At 33.2% G+C, this 24365-nt stretch overlaps 1 protein-coding gene across 4 annotated transcripts in view; it reads left to right on the top strand.

Annotated features, from left to right (window-relative positions):
- DOP1B (DOP1 leucine zipper like protein B) overlaps positions 1-24365 on the top strand; it is a 53541-nt gene that overhangs the window by 17679 nt on the left and 11497 nt on the right. For 3 of the 4 annotated variants that reach the window (XM_026700530.2, XM_087937608.1, XM_087937611.1), the window contains exons 12-32: positions 53-152; positions 3820-4011; positions 5555-6245; positions 6888-7159; positions 8310-8462; positions 9543-9643; positions 9819-10009; positions 10670-12290; positions 12968-13079; positions 13299-13484; positions 13858-13977; positions 16130-16264; positions 16827-16882; positions 17325-17429; positions 17512-17578; positions 18190-18334; positions 19399-19478; positions 19773-19882; positions 20517-20663; positions 21327-21388; positions 23390-23518. In XM_026700530.2, coding sequence (XP_026556315.1) covers positions 53-152; positions 3820-4011; positions 5555-6245; positions 6888-7159; positions 8310-8462; positions 9543-9643; positions 9819-10009; positions 10670-12290; positions 12968-13079; positions 13299-13484; positions 13858-13977; positions 16130-16264; positions 16827-16882; positions 17325-17429; positions 17512-17578; positions 18190-18334; positions 19399-19478; positions 19773-19882; positions 20517-20663; positions 21327-21388; positions 23390-23518 — 4775 coding nt within the window. The remainder of the gene's footprint in view (positions 1-52; positions 153-3819; positions 4012-5554; positions 6246-6887; positions 7160-8309; positions 8463-9542; positions 9644-9818; positions 10010-10669; positions 12291-12967; positions 13080-13298; positions 13485-13857; positions 13978-16129; positions 16265-16826; positions 16883-17324; positions 17430-17511; positions 17579-18189; positions 18335-19398; positions 19479-19772; positions 19883-20516; positions 20664-21326; positions 21389-23389; positions 23519-24365) is intronic. The other variant, XM_087937610.1, reaches the window with a different exon arrangement.

Raw genomic sequence — 24365 nt, forward strand, 5'->3', positions numbered from 1 at the left:
TGATCAAACTTGAATGAAAAAGTTTTTTTTAAAAAAGCATTTTTTTTTTCAGCGACAAAAATAAATCCACACAGACACAACTGCTAACTAATGGTGCAACAATTTCGGAACTCTGCACACTAACAGTGTTTCTTCTAGATGTGATACCACTGGTAAGTCAAAATGCTTAATTTTGTCACATAAGCCATTTATGTAAATTATTTAATCAATATGTATAGATGTATTCTACTTGCTAAGGAAGTCTTCATGCAGGGGTATAAACATAATATATTTCTGTGCTATGTTTAATTGTAAAAAAACATTTCATGTCTCTCTACAAAACAAGCAGCAATCAGCAAAAAATAATAAAACTACAAGACAATTCAAGTTAAACCAAATCAACTTACAATATAAAACTTGAGAAAAGAAAGACTACTTACATCTAAAATGTATTCTACCGTTTGTAACCAATATTTTTAAAAAGCCTTATTCTCAAGAGAGATTTGTGCCATTACCAAGAATTACATTCTGCTTCAATTTTATAGCATTTCTAAATTGAATAATCTTTAGGAATGTGGACAGAAATTATTATAATTCATAATTTCATTTGTTGATTTATATATATTTTTTGAAACAAATTTTATTAATTTTAAAGACAAACAAAACATCATTAAACATTGAAAACATAAAACCTCTTTCCATTGTAAATCTTTACAGGGCAGATGAAACATTATTTTATACCGCATAATTCTAATTTATCCCATTTCCATATGGACACATAAATATCTTTTAACAAATTTCTCATTATTTCTGTTTACTCTTATTCAATTACATTTCTTTTCTATATTTATCTATTTTATAGTCATCATATTTATATTTCCCTCTGACTTGTTTACAATTATTCTCATCTAACATTCCTCCAAGGTTTTATTAATTCTCAATCAAACATAAACACACAAAACACAAAAACATAAAACTTCTTTTTAGAAAGTGGCTTGGCCCCAGATTACCTCTCTTTGTACGGACTTCAATTAAATTCATGCTCATCTTATATACTATTACCTATCTTATTTACCATTCTATATCTTCTATATAACTTCTCCCCGCTTTTCACTCTTCTTAATTCTATTTTATTTATTTCATCTTACTTTAAATCATTATACTTGTATCTTTTGTCCATTCTTTTCCAATTATCCATTTATCTCATTCTCTATAATAAAAAAAAAGATTTCTCCTAGAATCACTAATCAAAGTATGATGCCTTTCTATCGTTCCCCTAGAGTGACATTTAAAATAACACCTAGATCCCAGTCTGATTCTGTTTAGTACATTCTACCTACTAAATTTTAAGAAAAAGAGAGAATAATAAATCTATAAAATAATTAAGTACATAATGAAATATTAAAATCTATCATTAAATCTTAAACATTTTAATATTTTAATTTATTAAATCTTGTAACATTCCAATTGTCTATTTCAAAGACAGATGCTGCAATAATAAGTTTATAATAACATCAACACAATAGCCAATTAAACTCTATACTTTAACTAAATATTTTAAACATTCCCTTTAATATTTTATTAAATCTTAAAATCTATCATTATTAAGCATTTTAATATTTTAATCTTTTATTAGATCTTATAAAATTCTAATTTTCTATTTCTAATACAAGTACTACAATACTATCATATGTACTTTGCAGAATCTTTTTCTTTTTAAAAATTATACATTACCCTTTATCCCTAAAAAAATTAGCTTTTTCCTGTCTTGTTTCATACCTTTGTGGCTTTTTCCCCCCTTTCCCGTCCTTTCTTATCCCACCTAGCCTTTTAACCCACCCCTCCTAACCTCCGCCTTTTTAGCTTCCCCTCTCTGTTGTATTCCTCTTTTCTTTTGCTTTCTAACATTGTATTGACTTTGCATCTTATTTTTCTCTTTCTTGGGTGTTTTTTTAGGTCTTAAGTCCTTCATTTTCCTTCCCCTCTTTCTCTTTTCTTTCTTAATCAAACTTTTTGATTCATTAAAGACGGCTTCTTCTTCTTCTTCTTCTTCTTCTTCTTCTTCTTCTTCTTCTTCTTCTTCTTCTTCTTCTTCTTCTTCTTCTTCTTCTTCTTCTTCTTTTTCTTCTTCTTCTTCCTCCTCCTCCTCCTCCTCCATCTGTTGTTGTGTTTGCTGGTAAATAGCAAGCGCCATTTCTAGAAAGTGAAAGACTTCTCCCAAAGCGTCCTTGCCTTCTTTCTTTGTTACTCCATATTCCTTTCTTAGTTCATCAACAGGTAAAGCCATTATAAACCTTTTCTTCTTCTTTTTCTTTTTCCTCTTCTTCTTGCTAAGACAACCAAGATGTTTCAAAACTTAAAACAGTTCCCCAAAGTCCCAGAGTCATCAAGCAGTCCAAACAGAGCACAAAGTTCTTCCCTTTACAGTTTCTCTTCCTGGGGTAATATCAATTAAAAAAAAAACCCAGTCTGTATTTTAAAACCTTATTGCAATTAACTTCTAGTCTCAAAATTTTCAAGGCATCTCCTCCAACAAGATCTTAATATAATTTTTTTTTTTTAGTCCTCTCCCTTCCCACTTGTAACAAAGAGCTTTAAATTTTTACCTTCTATAAAAAAGCAGGTTTTTCAATGTCCATTTGTTAACTCCGTAGGGGAAGGAGAGTAAACTTTCCCTTTCATCACTTCCATTCGCCACTTCAAAAGTCTCCTCTGGAAACAATGTATTGTTCAAAAAATCATGGTTTTCAGGATGTTAAATGTATCTTAAAAGTCCCGGTTCAGCCAAAGAACTTTCACTTTAAAACTTTCTCCTTCTTCCTCCTGCACAGTCTTGCCCAGCTGCCGGCTTCTTTGTGGCGGCCATTACGGACCGCCGCTCCACCGCCTTGAGAAAAGGGGGTTTTGCCGGCTGGGGAGGGGGTCTGCGATAGGGTCCCCCCTATCTTCGGCTGCCTCTACGGGGCAGCCTTATCCTCCAGACCCGTCAGGATCGGAGGCACCAAGACGGCTAGCGCAACAGGGATCGCGCAGGATCGCGAATCCCTGCCGCCGCCGAAGCCTGGCAAACCGGAAGATCTGATTTATATTGTTTTGATCATAGTTGCTAATCATTGTTTCTTAGAAATTAATAGCATTTTTTTTTAGCCTTTTGAAACAATATATTCAGTTATTCACAAGTAATGACAGGGAAAATGGCCGAAAATTATATCCTCCATGACATCTGTAAACCCTTTGTTTATTGATATGTGTTTTATTCTTATTTTTTCCGACTGCATCTTATTTGTTTATATGTATTCAATAAAAAAGAGAAAAATATAAGAAGGAAAAAACCTTATTTTCATTAGCCAAACAAGTGTGATTTTGCAAGCAGGAATAACTAGAAGGACTTTTAATATCCAGATGAACCCATGGGGAGACAGCCAATCCCTATGTATATTGATTGGCTTGTGTATTCTGTAAAATATAAAGCTGACATGTTGAATTTAATTCCATAATAATGAATGCCTAGTAATGACTCTGGCTTTATTAATATAATATGATCATATTACCATGCCCAGGTTAGTTCCCAACTATTAACCAATTGAAGAACAGTCTTCCACAGGATCCCAAGACATAATATTATGATATGACTCAGCAAGGTCTGACTGCCTTCAGAACATTCCCAACTGACACACAATTACACAATTGTTACTTTTTTGCCACTGCTAAAGTGGTGCCAGATCTACTGAGCTGATGCAGTCCCACCGCCACGACTTAATTTTATTTTCTCATTTTATTTGGATTTAATTTCAAGTCTTTTTAAATTGCTTGCTTCCTTGAATCATCTTGTTTTTGTAGGAACTTTATTCTGAAGTACAGTCTCTGTATCTGCCACAAATGCTCAGCTATATGGTGCAAAGTCTTCTTGAAAACATGGAAGTACTAAGTTTATCAGAGCTCACATATGTGTTAAGAACATGTTTTAAAGTGCTTAGTAAAGTGCAAATGCCATCTGCCTACCTGAGTACTGAAACTGGAAGCTCAGACTCTGTAAGTATTAATGTTTTTCTGATCCATTTTTGTATGAGTTTATTTCTTACTAAGGCCATACCATATATATTTGTATTTCGAAATCACCAGAATGATTCTGGTGGCTGCATTCTGATGGTTGGCATAAAATGAAAATTGAAATGTCTTTGAATATTAGTAGCTCGGGTCGGTAGTTATGTTGTTGGTTTGAGCTCCGAACTAGGCAGTTTGATTACAAACGTTTCGTCCTCATTCGAGAAGACATCTTCAGTGCGCTTTGGATTGTGCTTGTTTGGGGGAGTACTGGCCTTTAAATACCTTTCTGAGACCTGGCCTGATTTCACGTTGTATGATTGGCTGACTGTAGTTGCTTGGTTTTAAGTACCATCATTGTGGTGTAAATTAGTGCTGCTGGTGTTGTTCAGATGTCTTATGATGATGTCATAGTCTGATTTCGAAGCTGAAACCAACAACATGGAAATTGTTCATTTAGCTGTGAGAACTATTAGTTCTCCAAAACAACATTTATTTTATAATAATACTACAATTCCAATATCTATATAAGAAATTATAATACAGTGTGGACTAAAATTGTGCTTATTTAAATATCTCATAGGGAAAGATGGCTTCAAAACAGATTTTTACTTCTTTCTTGGAGCAGGAATTTTTTTTATTTAAAAATAATAGTTGATTCTTGTTTCTAAACTTCTGAGACTAAGAGATGTACATATTCATTTTTTCCTGTTCTATTTTTGGATTATTGTGTTCGTATATTTATGAACATAAGTGCAGCTATTCATGCAATCTCATATTATGCTTTACTAAGGTTCTTATGCAATTGAACATTTTTGTATGGTGCAAAATATAAAGCATATTTGCTGTTACACAGCAGAAAATGCTTGTGGCTGTATTAATGAAAGTCAAAGAAAAAAAGAGGCAGGACCAACTGCCACTTTCAGCAGGAGCAGACCAAGTAGGACCAAGCAAGCACTTGGCACCCAAAGACAGCACTTAACCTTCTGAGGTGGAAACTGGAGTGGTGGGGCTGTATCACACATGAGTGAGAATGAGTTGGGAACAATTTGAGAGATCCTCTTTGTTTCTTTTTTAAACAATAATAGTCCGATTTTAGGGCTCACATTATAAATTAATGTATTTTCTACCTCAAAATGACAAAGCTCCCATATTTTGGCAGTTAGAGTCCCAGAAGGCTGCAGAAGGGTATCCAAGGCCATCTGGGGCTTTGGAACTGAAAGTTGCCAATGCAAGTTCAACTGAATACTTAAACAAGAATTTAAATGTTAACTTTTAATACATGTCTTCTTAACTCTAAAGCAAGGCTGTCAAAACTTGCGACCCATGGGCCAGATGCATCATGCGCTGGCCACGCCTGGTTTAGTGAAGGAGGAAAAAATCATGATACGTCATGTGACGACGCCATGATGATCCGAGTTTGACAGCCCTGCTCTAAAGCATATATTTATTCTTACTTAAGGTTTTCTTTTGCTGACATGTAAAATAAATACATTCTGATGCACTGGATATACTCATTGCAATATTGCAGAGTCCTGTAAAGGAAGACAGCCAGGAAATAAGTTCAGAATCCAAGGTGCTAGAAGATGAAGAACACATTCCTTTACCGTCAATAAAATCTGAAGACAGCGGCATTGCTCTTAGTGCTTCATCTCCTGAACTGTTACAGCATTTGAGGATACCTAGGATAATCCCTGACAAAGATGATGTCTGGAAAAAGGGTGGAAGCATGCAGATGACTTTGCACTATATCCAGGAACTGGTTGCCAAATTTGCCAGTAAACATATATTTGAGATTCATTTACAGAATTCCAATAATGACAATGTTTCAAAAGTCCATGTCAGTCAAGGAAATAACAAAGAGGGTAATTGCCAAGTTACCGTAAATACTGGGGACAAAAGGCACTCTTATGAATCCAGGCAGATAGTGGTGCCACAGTTGAAGCGAATGCTATCAGATTTCTTCACTGTACGAGGATCACCCTTTAAACAGAAAGGTCTGAAGCCTTGCTCCCCTTCTGATGAATGTGATATTCCAAGGGATAAAGAAGAGAAAGATTGGGACCCTGATCAAGTTACATTTGATTTGGGAGCTACACGAGAGGATTGCAGAGAGGCCTTTTCAGCTCTGTGCTATCTCTTACTGGATTGCACTACATTCCCTGTCTATCTTTCTGAAGAAGAATCTGAACTGTTGTATTTGTCACTCTTTCAAGTGTCTGGTAAGACAAACATTCTCATTCTAGCATTCTGATAATTTACATTGCAGAAGAATGCAAAATAAGGAGACTTTCAAGAGAAATGTTCACAAATCCTAACCTAAAATCTATACGTCTATAAATATGATTAAGGAGTTAAATACATTGGATCCTACTATTCAGTAGTTGTTTAATTTAATAATTTGTTGAATAACATAATCAGCATATTATCAGGTAAAATGCCACCACTAGTAAAATTATACAATGCATGCACCGCTGGATTAGCATCAAAGTAAAGTTTTTGAAAAATTAAGAGTTATTGGCATGTTTTTCAATAATTGCAGAAACAGCTATTTCATATGAAGAACCACCATATATGTGTAAGCAATAGTTCAAAGAGACTAAGCATTCTTAGTAGCTTTGGAATATTGAATGCCACTAGGAAAAGAAGTATTCATAATTGGACTATCTATGAAAACTATCTATATGCACTCCCAAACAGAAATACTGAGATTTAATAGATGAATATACACTAAAATACTTAATACACACTAAACATAAATTTAATAAACACAATTCAATATGGGAATGTCATTTTTATACTTTTCAAATCAGCAGTTAATGATTACTTGAGTAATGCACCAAACTCTTTATCACTTTCATTAGGGGACAGCGAATCCAGTTTTCCCTTGTGGCTCAAGTCCTTGATGACAATATGTTGCTGTGTTAATGACTGCTACATTCAGAATTTGACAATTTCTGTGCTGCTAGAAGTAATCAACCATTCCCAGTCACTGGCATTGGTTATTGAAGACAGAATTAAGCGATATAAAATTCCTGGGCAAAACCCCTTCTTTGGAGGGCTGCAGATGGTCACAATTCCTCCTATTGCTCCTGGAAGCCTAAAGCTAATTTCAGAAAAAACTGATTTCTATCAGGTGCTGTGCTTTTTTTTCCCCACTTAAGACATTTATGCAAATGAGACAATGGGATATTTAGAACTCATATTATTGTCATTATTATTATTATTACCTGAAGATAGCCAATAGCATTTTTGTTACTTTCCTTACTTAAACTAAGCCAACAAAACAATAGAGCCACTTAAGCAAGTGTGGGATTAACCAGTTAAACAATTTCCCTATATTTTTGTCTTTAAAATCATGCAGACTCACAGGTTTAGCAAATAATATCAGGTTTTTGGTTGCATTACAACAGGCCTTCTCATCCTTTCTTTATTAAAGATCTTACAAAATTACATTTTGTACAACATTTTACTCCATAATTACTATCCAAAATCAATGGCATAATAACAACTCTGAGCACAAACTTGATCAGCAACCAATTCAGTAGAAAACTATGGGTACTAAGGAGCTACAATTAAGTGTCTCTCCAGCCCAGTTTAGATTTTTGTTGATATATTTCTTATTTGTACTATTTTTTTTAGATAACTGGTGTAAGGTTGTAATTCACAATAGATGTTGACTCATAGTAACTGTATTCAGGGCAACTTTGTCAGCCCCTATTTTAGTATTCATGTTGTTGCTTGTATTATTGTAAGCTTCAATGAATTAGTCGATTGGCTATGAATATGGAGAAGCAGGGGTTGAGTGGACAGGAGAAGCTTTCCTGTAATTATTTTGCCACTATTTTGCCAAGGATAACTGTTTGACAATCACTGAACTAAAGGCACTGTATTAGAGATATTAAAGGAGCAGAAAGAAAACAGTAATTTATAATAGCATGTGACAATGCCATCCAAGATAACCTACGATCAGTATTCTTTATTAAGGTAGTTAAGCATTGTAGTGGCCAGGATTGAAGATAGTAAGCAATTGTGAATAACTACAATAGAAAATAGGAACATAAACAATGTTGTTAATAGCTTATTTCTTTCCATATTAATTCTGAAAAGCATTCAAACGTCTTGATATATCCATAGGAAAAATATGTATTAAATATTGTAATACAATTTAATGTAGAGTTAATGAAAATTGAGACCAATATGTTTTTCATTAATATAGAACTTTCTTTACCCTATGCTAAATCTTCCTAAAATTGATAATTTGATTTTTTTTTTCAAATTACAAGAGAGTTGCTCAAGTGCTTTGGAATCAGCTAAACAAGGAGACACGAGAGCATCATAATACCTGCGTAGAACTGTTCTACCGTCTGCATTGTCTAGCTCCATCTGCTAATATCTGTGAAGATATTATCTGTCATGCATTACTGGATCATGATAAAGTAAGGTTTTGTGTTTTGCAACCCTACCTAAATTAACTCATCAAAGTTTTATTTGGGCTTCTTGAACATTATGCCAAGGTCAAATTCAAAGTGGTTAAAATTCTCCATGACATATGAATAATTATAATTTCTGTTATGTAAAATTATAATTCAGCAATATTTAGAGGTCCTTAAGTTATATACCATTATTATAGAAGATGGTACATAACTTAAATATAGTGCTACATATTGGGGAATTTCCAACATTATAATCGTATGCATAGTTATGGAAAACGTGATGAACAAAACAGCATAAAAATTAAAAATAATTAGAAGTTTGACATCTTAAAAACAAGGATAAAGTAATTCTAGAGCATTTTAACTTCCTAGGATATTATATCATAGATCTCAAAGTAACATTTTGGAAAAAAGAAGCTTTAACACCACAGTCAACTCACATACCAGGCTATTTCAAAAAGTCTCAGTACAATGGCTTTTTAATATACTACAATGTTAATTGATAAGGTACGTGTGATCTGTCTCACATATAACCTGCATCTGTATAATCAGCCTATCTTTTCCTCTCTCTCTTTCCCACGTCATTAAATCAGATCAAATCCTGTATCAATTTAACAACTCCATGTATCTGATGAAGTGAACTATAGTTCACAAAAACTTAAAATTAAATCTGTTTAAAATTGTTTACTTATAAAAAAATGTTCAAAAATGAAGAAATAATAAACTCAATAATTCCTGATGCTAATAATGTTTTCTTCCTAAGCCTCATTTCTTGATCAGCAAATATTAAAGAAGAATTGCTAGTTTTGCTGCTGCCATTTTAAATTTGATATTTTCTAAAAACACATTAATTTCCATTTTAATTTTTTGTGCAATTGTAAATATTGATTTCTTTAGCTACATATAGGAAAAAGTCTAGACAGTAAATTATAAGCATAGTAAATATTACTAAGAACTGCTTCCCATATCAGCAAATTATTTCCATGTTTCTTAATTATCAAGATTTGCAAATTTGAATGATAAAAATATTTGTATTTAAATATAGTACATTTAACTTTTTGTTTTTTATTTCTTTCCTGCAAGTGTATGAGACTGGAAGCACTGTTCAGATTCTCCATCATGTGGCATTTGACTAGAGAAATTCAGGGCAGTAGAACTACATCCCACAGCCGATCTTTTGATAGGTATAACTATTTTGAATTGGTATATTTTTAAAAACTTTAATGTGATCATGCACAATGATGCTTATTTTCATTTCATTATTACAGTATTGGGCTTTTGTGTGCTGTGTTGTAGTTTTCTCAGTACATTATCATTGATTCAATAGTTCTGCCTTCTATTATTATTTTTTTCCTGTAGATCCCTATTTGTTGTCCTGGATAGTCTGAATTATTCAGATGGAGCAATTAGTGCTGCAGCACAGGGTTGGTTGATACGAGCACTCTCACTTAACGATGTTACAAGAATTCTTGAACCTGCTCTTCTCCTTTTATTACATCCTAAGACACAACGTATCTCCCTTCACTGTATCAAGCAGAAAAACTCAACAGGTAAGAGTGTATTTAGGAAAATTCTTATTGGATCAGACCAAGATATCATCTAGCCTAGAATGCCTTTTTCCCAGGATGATCATTCAGGTATACTTTGGAAGAATACAAACTGTAGTTCTCCTTTTGCTTCTCTCTGCCAATAACATATTTAATTGGGTGATCTAGACTTTTGTTTAACAAGCACAGATAATATTTATATATATCTGTCCTTCTGATGAGTAATTTTTTTTCCAAGTTATTTTAGTTGTTGGCTATCACCATTCTTTGGTATATAGAATGTTATATCTTATTTTGTCTCCTAAATGTACTAAGAGTTCACCTTATTGGAATACCAAGCTATATTGGAAAAGAATAATTGACCTCACTTAAATCAACTTATTATTTATAATTTTTAAAAAGCATTGCTGGTGTCACCATTAGTATTTTTTTCCTAAAGGGAGCCAAAAAAAAAAATACCCTTCAATTTTCTTACAATAATTCAAAAAGTTACAATTACACATTTCAGATTTGACAAAGTAACTGTGTATGTGTGTGTACACAGCGTATATGAAAACATTATGATAGTGGTAATTCTTTTGCATTGCTGCTATATGAGTGTTTGTGTATGTACGTGCATGTGTTTATAAAACATACTTATTTTAAACTGTATGTTCTCTTTAGAAGACATGTCTTTATGCTATACAAAGAAAACCGTCTTTCAAGAATCAGTGAAGTCTCGAGATCTGTGTGAAAGCAGTTCTGAAGAAACTTTGCCACTGAGCCAATTCACAGTTGTGGATAGAGAAGCTATATGGGCTGAAGTTGAAAAAGACCCAGAGAAATCTCCATTAAAAAATGAACTCTCTGTAAATAAACCTTCTCTGTATGCTGAATCAGTACTAGAAATGGGCAAAGATGAGAGTGAACACACTGAATCTGCTGATACCAGTACCGGGCCTTTGGATAGTGATAATACTTCATCATTTTCACCTTCTCTTGAACAGCAAGATCTGATCCGTGAGGAGAATAATAGTGCCTCAACAGATGGCAGGAACAGTATGAAACATACTGGTTCTTCCAATGTTTATCCTGCTGATAGTTCAAAATCAAGTGCTGTTATAAACTTAGTACGTACCGATTCTGATAGAACCCGGGCATCAGAATCTCTCTCAAGTGATGATGAAATGGATTTGGAACTTCAAACACTTATAACTTCTAGATTACAAAAGCAACAGAAAGAAAAACAGGAGTTGGTTGAAGCTCTCTTTAAACATGTTCTTTTATACATACAACCATATGATTCAAAGAGGGTTCTGTATGCATTTTCTGTACTTGAAGGAGTACTTAAAACAAATCCTAAGGAGTTTATTGAAGCTGTAGCAAGCACTAGCATGGATACCAGTTCCACAGCTCATTTGAATTTAATCTACAATCTTTTAGCTCGCCACCAGGAATCACTTGTGGGACAGAGCTTCTATGGAAAACTTCAAATTCAGTCACCAACAATGTGTCCCCATTCATTATTAATAGAGTTGTTAATGTATCTATGTTTAAGTTTCCTGCGTTCTTATTATCCCTGTTATTTGAAGGTGACTCACAAAGATGTGCTTGGCAATAGAGATGTCCAAGTGAAAAGTGTTGAAGTATTGATCAGAATGGTGACTCAACTGACAACAATGGTCAAATCAACAGAGAACAAAAATATAGAATTCATACGCAACCTGCTTGAAAGATGTAAAATTCAAGAGTTTGTTCTTCTTTCTCTCTCTGCTTCTATGTATACTAGTCAGAAATGCTATGAACATATGTTAGCTAGTAAGGCTAATGGTTTAAATGAACACTATATCCTTGAGGAAAGTCTTATCAACTTTGGTCATGATCAGATTTGGAGTGAACAGCCTTTACAAATTGAATTACTTAAACTTCTGCAAGTGTTAATAGTGTTGGAGCACCATCTTGGGCAGACTCAAGAGGAACAGGAAAATCAGCCAGCCCTGACTAAGGAATGGCAGAGGGCTCTTAGTTTTCAGGAAGCCATCAATGCTGTGCAATATGTGCATCCACACTCTATAACTTCTCAGGGGTTATTTGTGTCTGCAGTAGTTCGAGGCTTGCAACCAGAATACGGCTACGGCATGCATCCATCTTGGGTTGGCTTGGTTACATACTCTTTGCCATACTTTGGAAAATCGTTAGGATGGACAGTAGCCCCATTTATTGTACAGATATGCAAGAATCTGGATGAGCTTGTCAACCAATATGAGCATGAAGTGCTGAAGATGTCAACTAAAATATCAGCAAGGTAGGCAACACCTACTTGTAATCTTTGTTTTGCTACTTTAGGCTTTTGCTTGGATGAGATAATCCACATTGCAAAGTAAAATGTTAATGTCTACAGCAGGGGTGTCCAACCTTGGCAATTTTAAGACTTGTGGACTTCAACTCCCAGAATTCCTCAGCTTAAAATTGCCAAGGTTGGACACCCCTGGTCTACAGTGTGCCTGATTTTTTTTTTCTGTGGAAAAGAACAATATAAGATGTAGGAATAAGTTTGTATATTTGCTCAGAATATTATGTTCCTAACACATCATCTAGGATGACTAGTGGCAATTAATGCTCATGTAGAGTTTTTTTTCTAATGATTAAACTATCAGGAATTTGATATTGAGATCCTTTGGCCTAAAAAGCATATGCATTACCATTCCATAGTTCCTTTCCTGAATTAGGTGGTTGCATCAAAAGGAGCATGTAGATGAGGGAAAAGTATCATTTTTTAATCTTTGGTAGATTTCATCTCTACAGAAGATTTTGCTTTTGTTCCACCACCACCCTCAACTTTTTAGAGAAAACTTATATGTTTGTTTTTATGGATAAAATATTCTTGGCTAAATACCCATAATATACATTCTCTCTGAGAAGAGAGTGAATTAAAATTTGTGGCTAATGGACAGTTACTTATTGAAACTTTCTTTCTTAAAGCATAAATTATAAAAGGGAGAATATTACACCAGATTATCCTTTAACTCTGTTGGAAGGACTTACAACCATTGGCCATTTTTGTCTTCTGGATCATCCAAACCAAACCAAAAAGGTATGTGTATGCAACCAACTCATTCTTACGGGAGAGCAAGAATGGTGAAGAAATCTAAGGAAGGTTTGTTTCTTTGAATATTGATTCATCTTAAAATGAGTAGTGATCTCACTTCGTAAATTTTAAGGACATGTGTATATTTGATGTCAAAAAGTTCGAGAATGTAATCAATAAAAATTTTGCTCATTTTTTATATTACTGTTTTTTTTTTTCTTCTAGTCTCGTTTCAATGCTGATCCAACAAGTCTAAAAAATGCTAGGAATGCCATTTTGGAAGAGCTTCCTCAAATCATTAACACCATGTCTCTCCTCTGGAATGTTATTAAAAAGGAAGATTCTCAAAAAAGACCGTCTGATTTCCTAGGCATAAAAAGCTGTTCATCAATTTATTTCAAAGCAACAAAAGTATGAATGTTTCTGTAAGCTTTAATCTATAGGTGGGATTGGAGCATAATGGGATAATATTTTCTCATGTGGATTTTTTTACAGATAGTATGGAAGTGATTGACAGCTTTTCTAAAAGATTGCATTTGAAACTTAAAACATTAGTGTAAAATAATCTTAAACCAAACAATTATATTTCAGTTTTATTTTGCTAATATCAATTGCATAGACATAAAAGCAGATACTTTTTTTCAATAGCCATAAAGTTAAACCATAGCTTTGTTCACCGCAATTTCATCCACTTTGGGGTTGGAATCCCAGGAATATATAAACAAGCATTTGTCCACGAAGGAATAAAAATATAATTAGTATATTCTTTTCTTTTCTTAAACAGATATTAAAGAATAAAATCCTAGACTTCTTGAATCCCCTCACTGGACAACTTGGTGTACAACTAATAGCGGCAACAGCAGCAGTTTGGAGCAGTAAAAAGCCTTATAAATATCAAACAAAGGTAAAAAATGCAAAATGCCAGTGGATCATTCCACTGGCAAGATTAAGCTAGACCCATTATATCCATGCATACAAATACATATTCCCTTTAGAGGTAAGCAGTGTTATGTCAATCACCCAAAAGGTTTAGCAAAGAGCAACCCAAAGAAACTGAATGCATGCAAAGTTAAGATAGTTTACAACAAACATATTTATCTCTATTTTTACAAATTATCCTTGTTTCTACCAAATCTACACAGTGCTTTATGAAATGCCTTTTTTACTTTGAATTTCTCATTTCTTTTTCAGAATCTGATCTACTTTATCTCAGACAACTCTCTTGGTCTTTTTATTCTTTTTAACCTATTCACTCTTCCTTCCTTCCTTCCTTCCTATATTTCTTTTGCAATTTGATACTCCTTCAGTGTTGATATGGAGCTAGTCTTCAGTTAAATACTGATTAACAATTTTTCAAACTGCAGAAAAGTAGTTTTACAAACAGTTCTCAAATGTATGACTGTTGTAGCATCCCTGTGGCCAAATAGATGCCATTTTTGAGTTTGCCAGCTGACTTCCAACAAGCAAAGTCAATGGAGAAGCTGGCAGTAAGTTGTAAGTCACAGTCAGGTGATGTCGTACTTAACAACCTGCAGTGATTTACTGAACAACTGCAGCAGACCTGATATCATAATTACATGAAAATGAAATTAAATGAAACATCAATTATGTGATGTTTCATTTAATGATGGCATGACTTAGTGATAAGAATTGCTAGTCCCAATTGCAGTCATTAAGTGAGAACTGCCTTTATGAAGAAATCACCAGCAGCGATTCATTCTTGATTCTTTCTTGTTTTATCCTGCATCCTTCTTAAATGCTTCATTTGTGCTCCATTCAAGTATTTTTTATTTCTCCAGACATATTCAGTTCTGTTTCCCACATAATCAAGTTGGCAGAAGCACACTTTTATATACAGACGTTTTCAGTTGTTATGATAAACACTTGTTCTTTGCATGCTACTATTATATAAGCAGCATTTAAATGTCTTAAAATTTATTCATTCATTGTTCCATCTTTAGTAACTTCTACCAAAATATAAGTATTCATTCACTTGCTGTAGTTTGTTGCCCTTTAAATAGTTTAACAATTGCTCCATCAAGTTTTCTTGTCAAATACAACTTAATTTTCTATTGAAAGTTTTAATGTCAGATCTTCTTGCATTATATAGTTTAACATTCATTGCAACATTCTTTTGAGTTCTGAGGCAATAACACAGCATTAGCTGCATCTTCATCTAAAATACTCCAACATCACCACAAGTATATTTTATATTTAAAAACGTTAAACAACCAAGAGGACATTTTTATCCCTACTTACTTCTGAGCATTCATTAAGTGTTATATATCTGTATATCTGTTTTGACATAAGCTTTACTTTCATCATATACCACTTCCATAACACTCAGTAGACAACTTTCAACACAAAGTATTCCTATTCACTCTATAATTAATTTTTTATTTATTTATTAAATTTGCCAGCCATCTTGCTTCAAGGAAGCTTTTAGGGGCTTACAATGTTAATTATGCTTTCTCATATGAACAGGGCCTATACATTAAAGTGCTTCATGTATTATGAGTTACATAACTTGGTAGATGCTCATCGGTAAATTTTAGTGTTAAGTATTGAAAGTACTTTATGTATTTTAATCTTTCTAATCAGTGAGTATTCATTTACACCAGTTGTTCAAAAGACACATGGAGCCTGGCTTCCATGAATCATGGTTAATAAAATGAAGCTACTCCAAATTATAAAGCAAACATTTGTTAATCATGTTTCCTTCCTTAATTTCTGTTAGAAATGCCATTGAATTCCATCTCTTTAGAACCAGCTTCATCTGAATTGTTACTTTTAGGAAGTTACAGGTTATATGAAATTGAAATATAAAAATGTTCCTTCCAAGCCACTATTTTCTGGCAAACTAATATTAATGCCTTTTAGATGAAGTTCTTGGGGATTGAGGTGAGGTATGTAGAGGACTTCATGGACACAAACAGAAGAACTGTATGCAAGGGACTGCATCCAATGCTGCTCGTGTGTTGAATATTTCTCATTCCTGTAGTAATTTTTTTTAAAAAAATATGAGTAATACTTTCTTTGATTTTTTTTTCTTTCAGATGTCCCCTAAAGCTAATACATCACAGCTAATATTGGTTGATCTTATTTGTGCTCTCAGCACTCTGAAGACTGACATTATACTGCAGCTAATAAAAGAAGTTGTAAAGAAACCTTCTCAAATTAAAGGCGAAGAGGTAGAAGTATATTTAATAGAACAGTGTAACTAATCTAAATTGATGAACTAATATTTACTTGGAGTTTTTTTATGCAGGCAGAAAAAACAAGCTTTTTCATTAAAAGCTATTTTTCTTAAGCGTTTAAGCGTTAACTGTTAGTGTTTATACAGTTTATACAGATAGTTCTCGACTTATAATCACGTCAAACATTTATGTTTGCTAAGCAAGGCAATTATTAAATGATTTTGTCCCATTTTATCACCACTGTTGCCATAGTTGTTAAAGGAATCACTGCAGTTGTTCACTGAATTATGTGGTTAAATGAATCTGGCTTCTCCTATTGACTTTCCTTGTCAGAAGTCTGGGAAGATTACAGATGGTAATCACATGACCCAGTGCAGCTGTCATAACTACATTCCAATGGCCGAGTGCCTGAATTTTGATAATGTGACCATGGAGATGCTGCAACGGCTATAACTGTGAAAAATAGTCATAAGTCCCTTTTTTCAATATCATTGTAACTTGAACAGTCACTTACAAATGGTCATAAGTCAAGGACTACCTATATTTTCTTTCCCAGAAATCTGCCCTAGTGGATATACCAGTGCTCCAATTCTGCAATGCTTTCATTCAAAGGTAAATAGATTTCCTTGAACATATTGCAACTATTGATACATCTGGGTTTTCTGCATACATAAAGTACGTCTATTCCCTCCTATAGAATTTTTATTTCTGATGCTGCAAGGACACAAAAATATTTCCGTTAAAATAGCAGCATACATGTTAAGATATAATCTCCATTAAATTTCTTATTAAGGTTTATTCCCTTGTAGTGCAGCATTCTAGAAAAGAATCATATACATAACAATAATACATAACAATTGTATTATAAAGAAACACTGACAAGACTTGTGTACTTTAATGCTTGGGAGTTACACATACATGCATACATACATGTGCATTATTTGTAACTCATAACAATAATAATAGTTAAACATAGGTTTTTAATGGACTTTTTTGCAAATCTGTATACTCTGTTCAATATTTTCTAACTGAAATATAATCCTCCCACTCTCAGACTTCCAGTTTCAGCCCTACAGGAGAACTTCCAGTCATTATTAGGAGTGTTTAAGGAATCTGTGCAATTGAATTTAGCATCACCTGGTCATTTTTTGCTTCTCAGGTATGACAGTAGCAATCACTTTGGTACATATGCTAATAATCACAATTGATCATTTTGCTGAGTTTCGTTTATTTTTCCTCAGTACTCTGAATGACTTTGTGACGAGAACTCCAAACCAGGAGAATAAAAAGAATCAAAAAGACTTGCAGGTACTCCACAGCATCTCTGCATTTAGATCTGGAACTGTACGTGTGTAAAATAGTATGTCATTTTCTAACCACGCAACAAGTTTGGCAAGCTACTTAAAATTGTATGAAAGATCAGTAATAAATCTCTCCTGCTATGGATGAGATTAAACTACAATGCTAAAACAGTTGCTTAAAAAATATTCATTGAGTTGTTCCCACTTTCAGAGTATCATTGAAAACTTTTCCCAGGCCTTCAAGCAGAATGGTAGTTGTGGATTGTTTTATTGTAATCCAGAGCCTTCTGAATGTTTATTATTTTTTTCTTTTAATTGTTCTTACTTTTTAACACAAGCTGTCCAGAATCATGTAGAGTTGGGCAACATCTAAATTGTATGAATAACTGGAATTTTCAGAGTTTAGTAAATCTGTACATGGATTTGTCTCCAAAGCCCTGGCAAGCTGTCTGTGGACTCTACTGTGCACGCTTCTGAGACAACTGTCTCAGGCAGTCAATATTGAAGTTCATAAAAGAACAGCAATCTTGTATGCAAGGAAAGGCAAAGTTGTTGTTTTCCACCACTGTTTATAATCTATTTGTATGGATTGCTTTTCTTTCACTGTTTGACTTTCAGGATGTAACTCAGAAAATATTGGAAGCAGTGGGAAATGTTGCAGCTTCTTCTCTAGAACAAACTAGCTGGCTCAGCAGGAATCTGGAAGTGAAAGCTCAGTCTCAGATCTCTTTAGAAGAGCCCAATGTGGAAAATAATCTGCATGGTAAGTAAACCAGAAACTGCATTCAGTAACAATCAAAGTATGGAACACAAGTTTTCAACATATATAGTTCTTGAGCTAAATATTTGATGAAATGTAACTTTGGTAATAGCATATACCAGAGTACTGCCTGCAACATACCATACTTTTTAAATCATAAAATGGAGAAAAGTCAAAAATTAGTTTAAAGGTTATTTATTTAAAATCTATTTAACATTTAAAATCCCAGAACCATCTGTCATTAATGTGTCTGAGAGAGAGAGAATTGAAGCAGACACAAAACTATCCAAAATTGAGCAAGCCAGTATTTAAAAGTCTTAAAATATTTTTCACATTATTCAAACTTTCCAGACCCAGTATTCTCAGGGTGTCTACTCTTTTTCTCTGAATCTTTTTTCCCATGTCATAAAATGCAGGTTTAAGGTGTCTACTTTCTACAAAACCTCTAATGAGATTCCTGAATTGCCACTAGTCATGTATTAAAAGATCATTTTGAATCAAGATTTAAAAGTCTCTAAGGTAGCTTGCAGGCCATTCAAAATTATAACAGTCCATACAGATAATTGTCAATCTTCGTTTGAACATAACCAATAAAACAAAACCTACAGTCTTGATTTAAGTATTAATTTTTTCTTAGTTATTAGGATCAGTGTTATGATTCAGAAGATGAAAAACTTGTCTCATCTGAGTTTCAACCAACCTCTCCAAATTAGCTGAAGAGTATACACCTAAGAGACAATTGTGTTGGCTAGGTATCTGATGCAGCTGTCCTAGCTAGACAAGTTCTGAGCTTAGCAATATGTTGTAAATTAAGAAGACAAAAGCAAAGGAAGTCATTATTTATGTACATTTTTGCATATAATATATTTAGACTAGATGCTTTAGACAACAAAAGGATTTTCAGTTTGTGTAAGATTTATTTCATTTCCTGCAGAATTTATCAGCATGTATGGCAAATGTACACTTTACAAATGTACCTGTTTCAACATTGTAACTACTATAATTTTTAAAGAAATATTCTAAAACAAAAAAAATTAAAGGGAAACACAATGCCATTGCATCCACAGATCATTCCACAGTATCGTCTGTTGTGTCTGCCTCTGCTCCATCAGTATACAGTGTTCAAGCTTTAACTCTCCTTGCAGAGGTAAGTCTCAGGTTTTGGTTATTGTAGTTGTTAGCAGAGCAGCTAGCACTTCTATCACTACTGCTTTTAACATATGTGTTTGTGTAAAAACAGATGCAGGTTTTGCATGCTTCTAACTCCCTAATGATAAGCATAAAGTGCTTGACTTTTCTGAACCTTGAAGTAGAAATGCATGACACAGCAAAATCAAGGTGCTATATTATGCCTCACGATAGCACACAGTAGAAGTTGAGGGTATCCTGGATTTTCTGTACTGTTTTTCTACCCCAAAACATGTCCTGTTTGTTTTGGTAGGTTCTTGCTTCTCTTCTGGATATGGTTTATCAAAGTGATGAAAAAGAGAAAGCAGTTCCATTAATCTCACGCTTGCTCTACTATGTTTTTCCATACTTACGCAATCACAGGTAAATCCATTTGTCCTTGGATTATAGATATATGTAACTATATAAAGTACATTTTCTTGGATCATCCCAATTCTACGTAGTTCTCAGTTAACAACCACAAATTCAGTGACCTTTCGAAGTTACAATGGGGCTAAACAAGGAGTTGTTACAACTGATCCTCAGAGTTTTGGCCATCCCAGCACTTCCACAGACATGTAACCACAATCTGGGCAGTTGGCAGCTGGCTTTCACTTATGACATGCAGAAGACTATCCCTCCTTTGTCTAACACTGAAAATATACTTGATAATAAATTGGCATTCTTTTATAACATCAAGTATGTACTGCTTCATATGGCAGTTTACTTCAGCCCAGTTATACAATTACTCCTGTTCCTCACAACACAACTTAAACCATTCCAGTAGTGTTACTGTGTAATATGCTACTAAACTGTATTTTAAGCCACTGCAATTTAGTTTAGTTTTTTTTAGTTTGCATGCATGGTGTATTACTAAAAATTGAAAATCAAGTATAGTATAATAGTATAGTGGGAATACTATCTGATCAGCACTGCAGAATTTTGTATGAGGAGATATGCTGTGTAAGAATTGTATATGTGTATGTGATCTGCTCATTTTATTCCTGTGTCTTTACAGTGCCTATAATCTTCCTAGTTTCCATGCTAGCACTCAATTGTTAAGTTCCTTAAGCGGCTACGCCTATACTAAACGAGCATGGAAGAAAGAAGTTTTAGATCTGTTTATGGATCCTGCTTTTTTTCAGATGGATACGTCATGCATTCAGTAAGATATACATTTAAAACAATCTTGTGAATTGTTTTTAATTGAACTCACTGGCAAATTACAACAGGTTATAGATCAGCTGTAATTCAAGTCACACTTGGAATCAATGCCAGTTAATTAAAATTCATTGGCCTTCATTAAAGGAATTAAATGAATATCACATCACTGTGCAAAGAAAAAAATCTGAATACTATTTTCATCCTCTATTTTTTCTGAAGCATGATTTTAAAGAAATGCAAGATTTGATATGTAACTTTAAATACAATTCTTATGGCACCTGAAATTGAACCAATTTGTTATAGCATACGTTTATGGATTATAATGCACAAAAGAGTGTTTTATGAAAACATTAGTCTTTAAGATGCCACAAGAATCTTGGAAGATTTTGCTGCAAAAAGGAAATGTAATTACCCTCCTCTGAATAGTAATTGAAATGATATTTTTATTAAAAAGTCAGCTTTATAGAAAAGTCAGCTTAAAAAAAAAGTCAGCTTTATCAGTTATAAATTTTGACTTACCTATGACTTACCTAAGCTCTTATTACTTGTCAATAAATGAAAAGCATATGCACCAGGTTTTATAGGCTGTCTAAAATATTTGCAGAATTTTTATGATAACATGGTTTCCATTCCAGTTACACCAAACTTTACTTTTTTTTTTCAGTTGGCGAACCATTATCGATCACCTACTTACACATGAAAAAACTATGTTTAAAGATTTGATGAGTAAGCATTTTCTCATAATTGTTACTTAGCTAACTGCTAGAAAATATAGAATACAAATAGAGAATTGAAAAATTACAAAACCTATTTGTTCATTTACTAGATTTTATATAATGTTAGTGCCAAAGTTTTTGTCAATTTACATTCAGAAAAAGTTGAAAACTAAATGCCATTAACAATATAAAGCATTAATAAAGTTAATAGCCTAGATAGTATGCATTTTAAGACATTGAAAAAGTTAAACTTTGTAGTTTGGACCCTAACTGTAAAGGTTAGTACAAACATAACTCATTGTTGGGTATCTGGAGTGGCTGCAGTAGCAGTAGCTAGAAATATTTCAGTTATATTGTTAAGTTTAGAGAAAATGAATTCTACTTTGCTGGTTCATCAGTTAGAAATATTTGAAGTTCTTTTTTTTTTAATAAAGTTTTATTTGGGTTTTCACACATACAAAATACAAGTAAAACATCTTTTTTGAAAATAGCATGGTCCCGGGTTGAATTTCTTTATACAGACACAAAACTCAATTTCATGCTCCTTTTTGTATTCTATTCCATATCTTATACTATTTTACATTTTCTATATAGTTTTTCCCCTCTTTTAATTTTCTCAATTTTATTTTGATTATCTCATCTCAATTCAAATCATTATATTTATACTTTTGTCTGTTCTGTTTCAATTTCATATTATCTTTTCTCATTAAACAAATTTTCTCCTGTAGTTACTAATTGGAGTATGACACCTTTATATCTTTTAATTACATCCATTCAACTCTTATTTAAACTTCAATATATACCTTAAGTTTATGACCTTCAATATAATACATAATACATAACTTCCAATCGAATTCTGCTTGGTACATTCTTATAATATACACTATATTCTTTAAAAAACAAAGAAAGTTTTTAAATATATGTAATTATAAACCCTCATTCCATTCCAGTTCAGTTCTGTCATTAATAATTAAAATCTTAACATCTTTAAAACTTCTTTTCAATTAAATATCATACTTCCTTAAAAACACATATAATCTCCATAATTTTTCCCTTATTTCTCTTCACATATGTTTTATAAATCATTAAATATACCTTTTGTTACATTTATTTATTGACAAGCATTCCACTGAATTACGATAGCTATTTTATCAGACATTTTAATCATACATTGTTTCATATTTTCTAAAATTATTTCTGCTTCTAATATAACCATACTATCTTATGTACCTTTGCAGAATCCTTTTTTCCATTAAGTTTTCACCCATTATCTCTAAATAGGCTTTGTTTCTGTCCTTTATAACTTCTTTTCTTTCTTCCCTCTCATCTTCTCCCTCCCCTTTTTATCCCCTTGTCTCTAGTTCTAATTCTCTCTTCTGCATTTCCCTCTTCTGTTGCTTTCTGATTTTATACTTATTTTTCACTGTATTTTTTTTGGAGTTGTTTTTCCCAATTTTAAACTTTCCATTCTCTTTCCCCCCTTTCCTTTTTTTCCCCCCATCTAAGATTACTTGTTCATTCAAGGCGGTGGCTTCTTTGTCGCAATCTTCTTGTTCTGCAGGCATTTCTTGTTTCTCATAATTCCAAATCTCCATTTCTAAAAACTGAAATATGAAGCCAAAAGAACCTCTCCCTTCTTGTGCATCTTCTTTGTACTTTTTAAGTTCCATTTTCAGTTCTTCTAAAAGTGGAGCTGTTTTAAACAGTTTGAAACAACCACCTGATTGATTGTAGTCATTCAAAACAATAACCAAGAATCCAGAAATCATCAAATATTTGAAGTTCTATAAACGTCAGTAGATTGATGTCATAATAGCTGATCTTTAAATACTAACTGCAGTTGATCTGACAGTTTAATACAGGTTTGAGCAGGTACCTCATGAGGATAGGTAGCATATAAAGGACAGTATAACACCATATGATTCATATGCTTTTATTATAAGTTTGATCCTTGTACCAGCTAAGACAACTTTTGGGATAGATATGTTAACATCTATTTTCTTAATTGTAGATATGCAGAGTAGTTCCTTAAAACTTTTCCCAAGTTTTGAACAAAAGGCAATGCTGTTAAAACGTCAAGCCTTTGCTGTTTTCAGTGGTGAAATTGATCAATATCATCTTTATCTTCCTTTGATACAAGGTGAGTTATAATTTGTTTATGTTATAAATAAAGGAAGTGATATAACATTAATCAAAAAGGATAAAATAATTTTAAAGTGAAGTTAAAAAAGACTATGAGCAACAGTTTCTATATATGTGGCAGTAGAAGTGTGGAATTGTGCAGAGACATAGTATTTTAATAACTAATTCAAGCATCATAGAACTTATAAATTGATGATGGCTTGAATATCATTAGAGTAAAACAGTTTTTTCCAACTTGATCATTTTTGATAAATGCCATTTTCACTCACAATATCCTCCTAGCCATTATGGGAAATATGACATGCTTCGTAAACAGGAATTACCAAAAATGTCACTGGATGTCCTGATTTTTTCCCCACATTCAAAATCCACTAATTAGGAATCTATCAAATCAAGTTTCCACTTTATTCACACAAATACACAGATATACAAGTAGTCCTCAACTTACAACAGTTTGCTTAGTAACCATTCAAAATTACAATGGCACTGAAGAAAATTGACTTATGATCATTTTTCACAGTTACGACATTTCCAGCATCCTCATGATCGTGGCCATTACTCAATAAATATTGCAACTTTTGTTTGTGTATCACTTGGCAACCCCATGACATCATCTGAGCCTTTCACTAAGACACAAAAAATGAACTATGTCAGACAGGTGTAGGCAGGCAAAAACGTGGGTGAGAATGACAAAGCAGGCGTCATGAAGCAAAACCATAACTCACACAACTTCATGAGATGGGCATGTAAAGGCAAAACCTGCATAACCTCCTTCACATCTCATCATTTTGAAGAAATCTTTGCTTCTTCTGAATTACTATACCCCTGCTGCTCTAGTTTTGCTT

The sequence above is a fragment of the Pseudonaja textilis genome, chromosome 7, assembly GCF_049901715.1.
Source record: "Pseudonaja textilis isolate UNSWEBS1 chromosome 7, rPseTex1.2, whole genome shotgun sequence".
Classification (NCBI taxonomy): domain Eukaryota; kingdom Metazoa; phylum Chordata; class Lepidosauria; order Squamata; family Elapidae; genus Pseudonaja; species Pseudonaja textilis.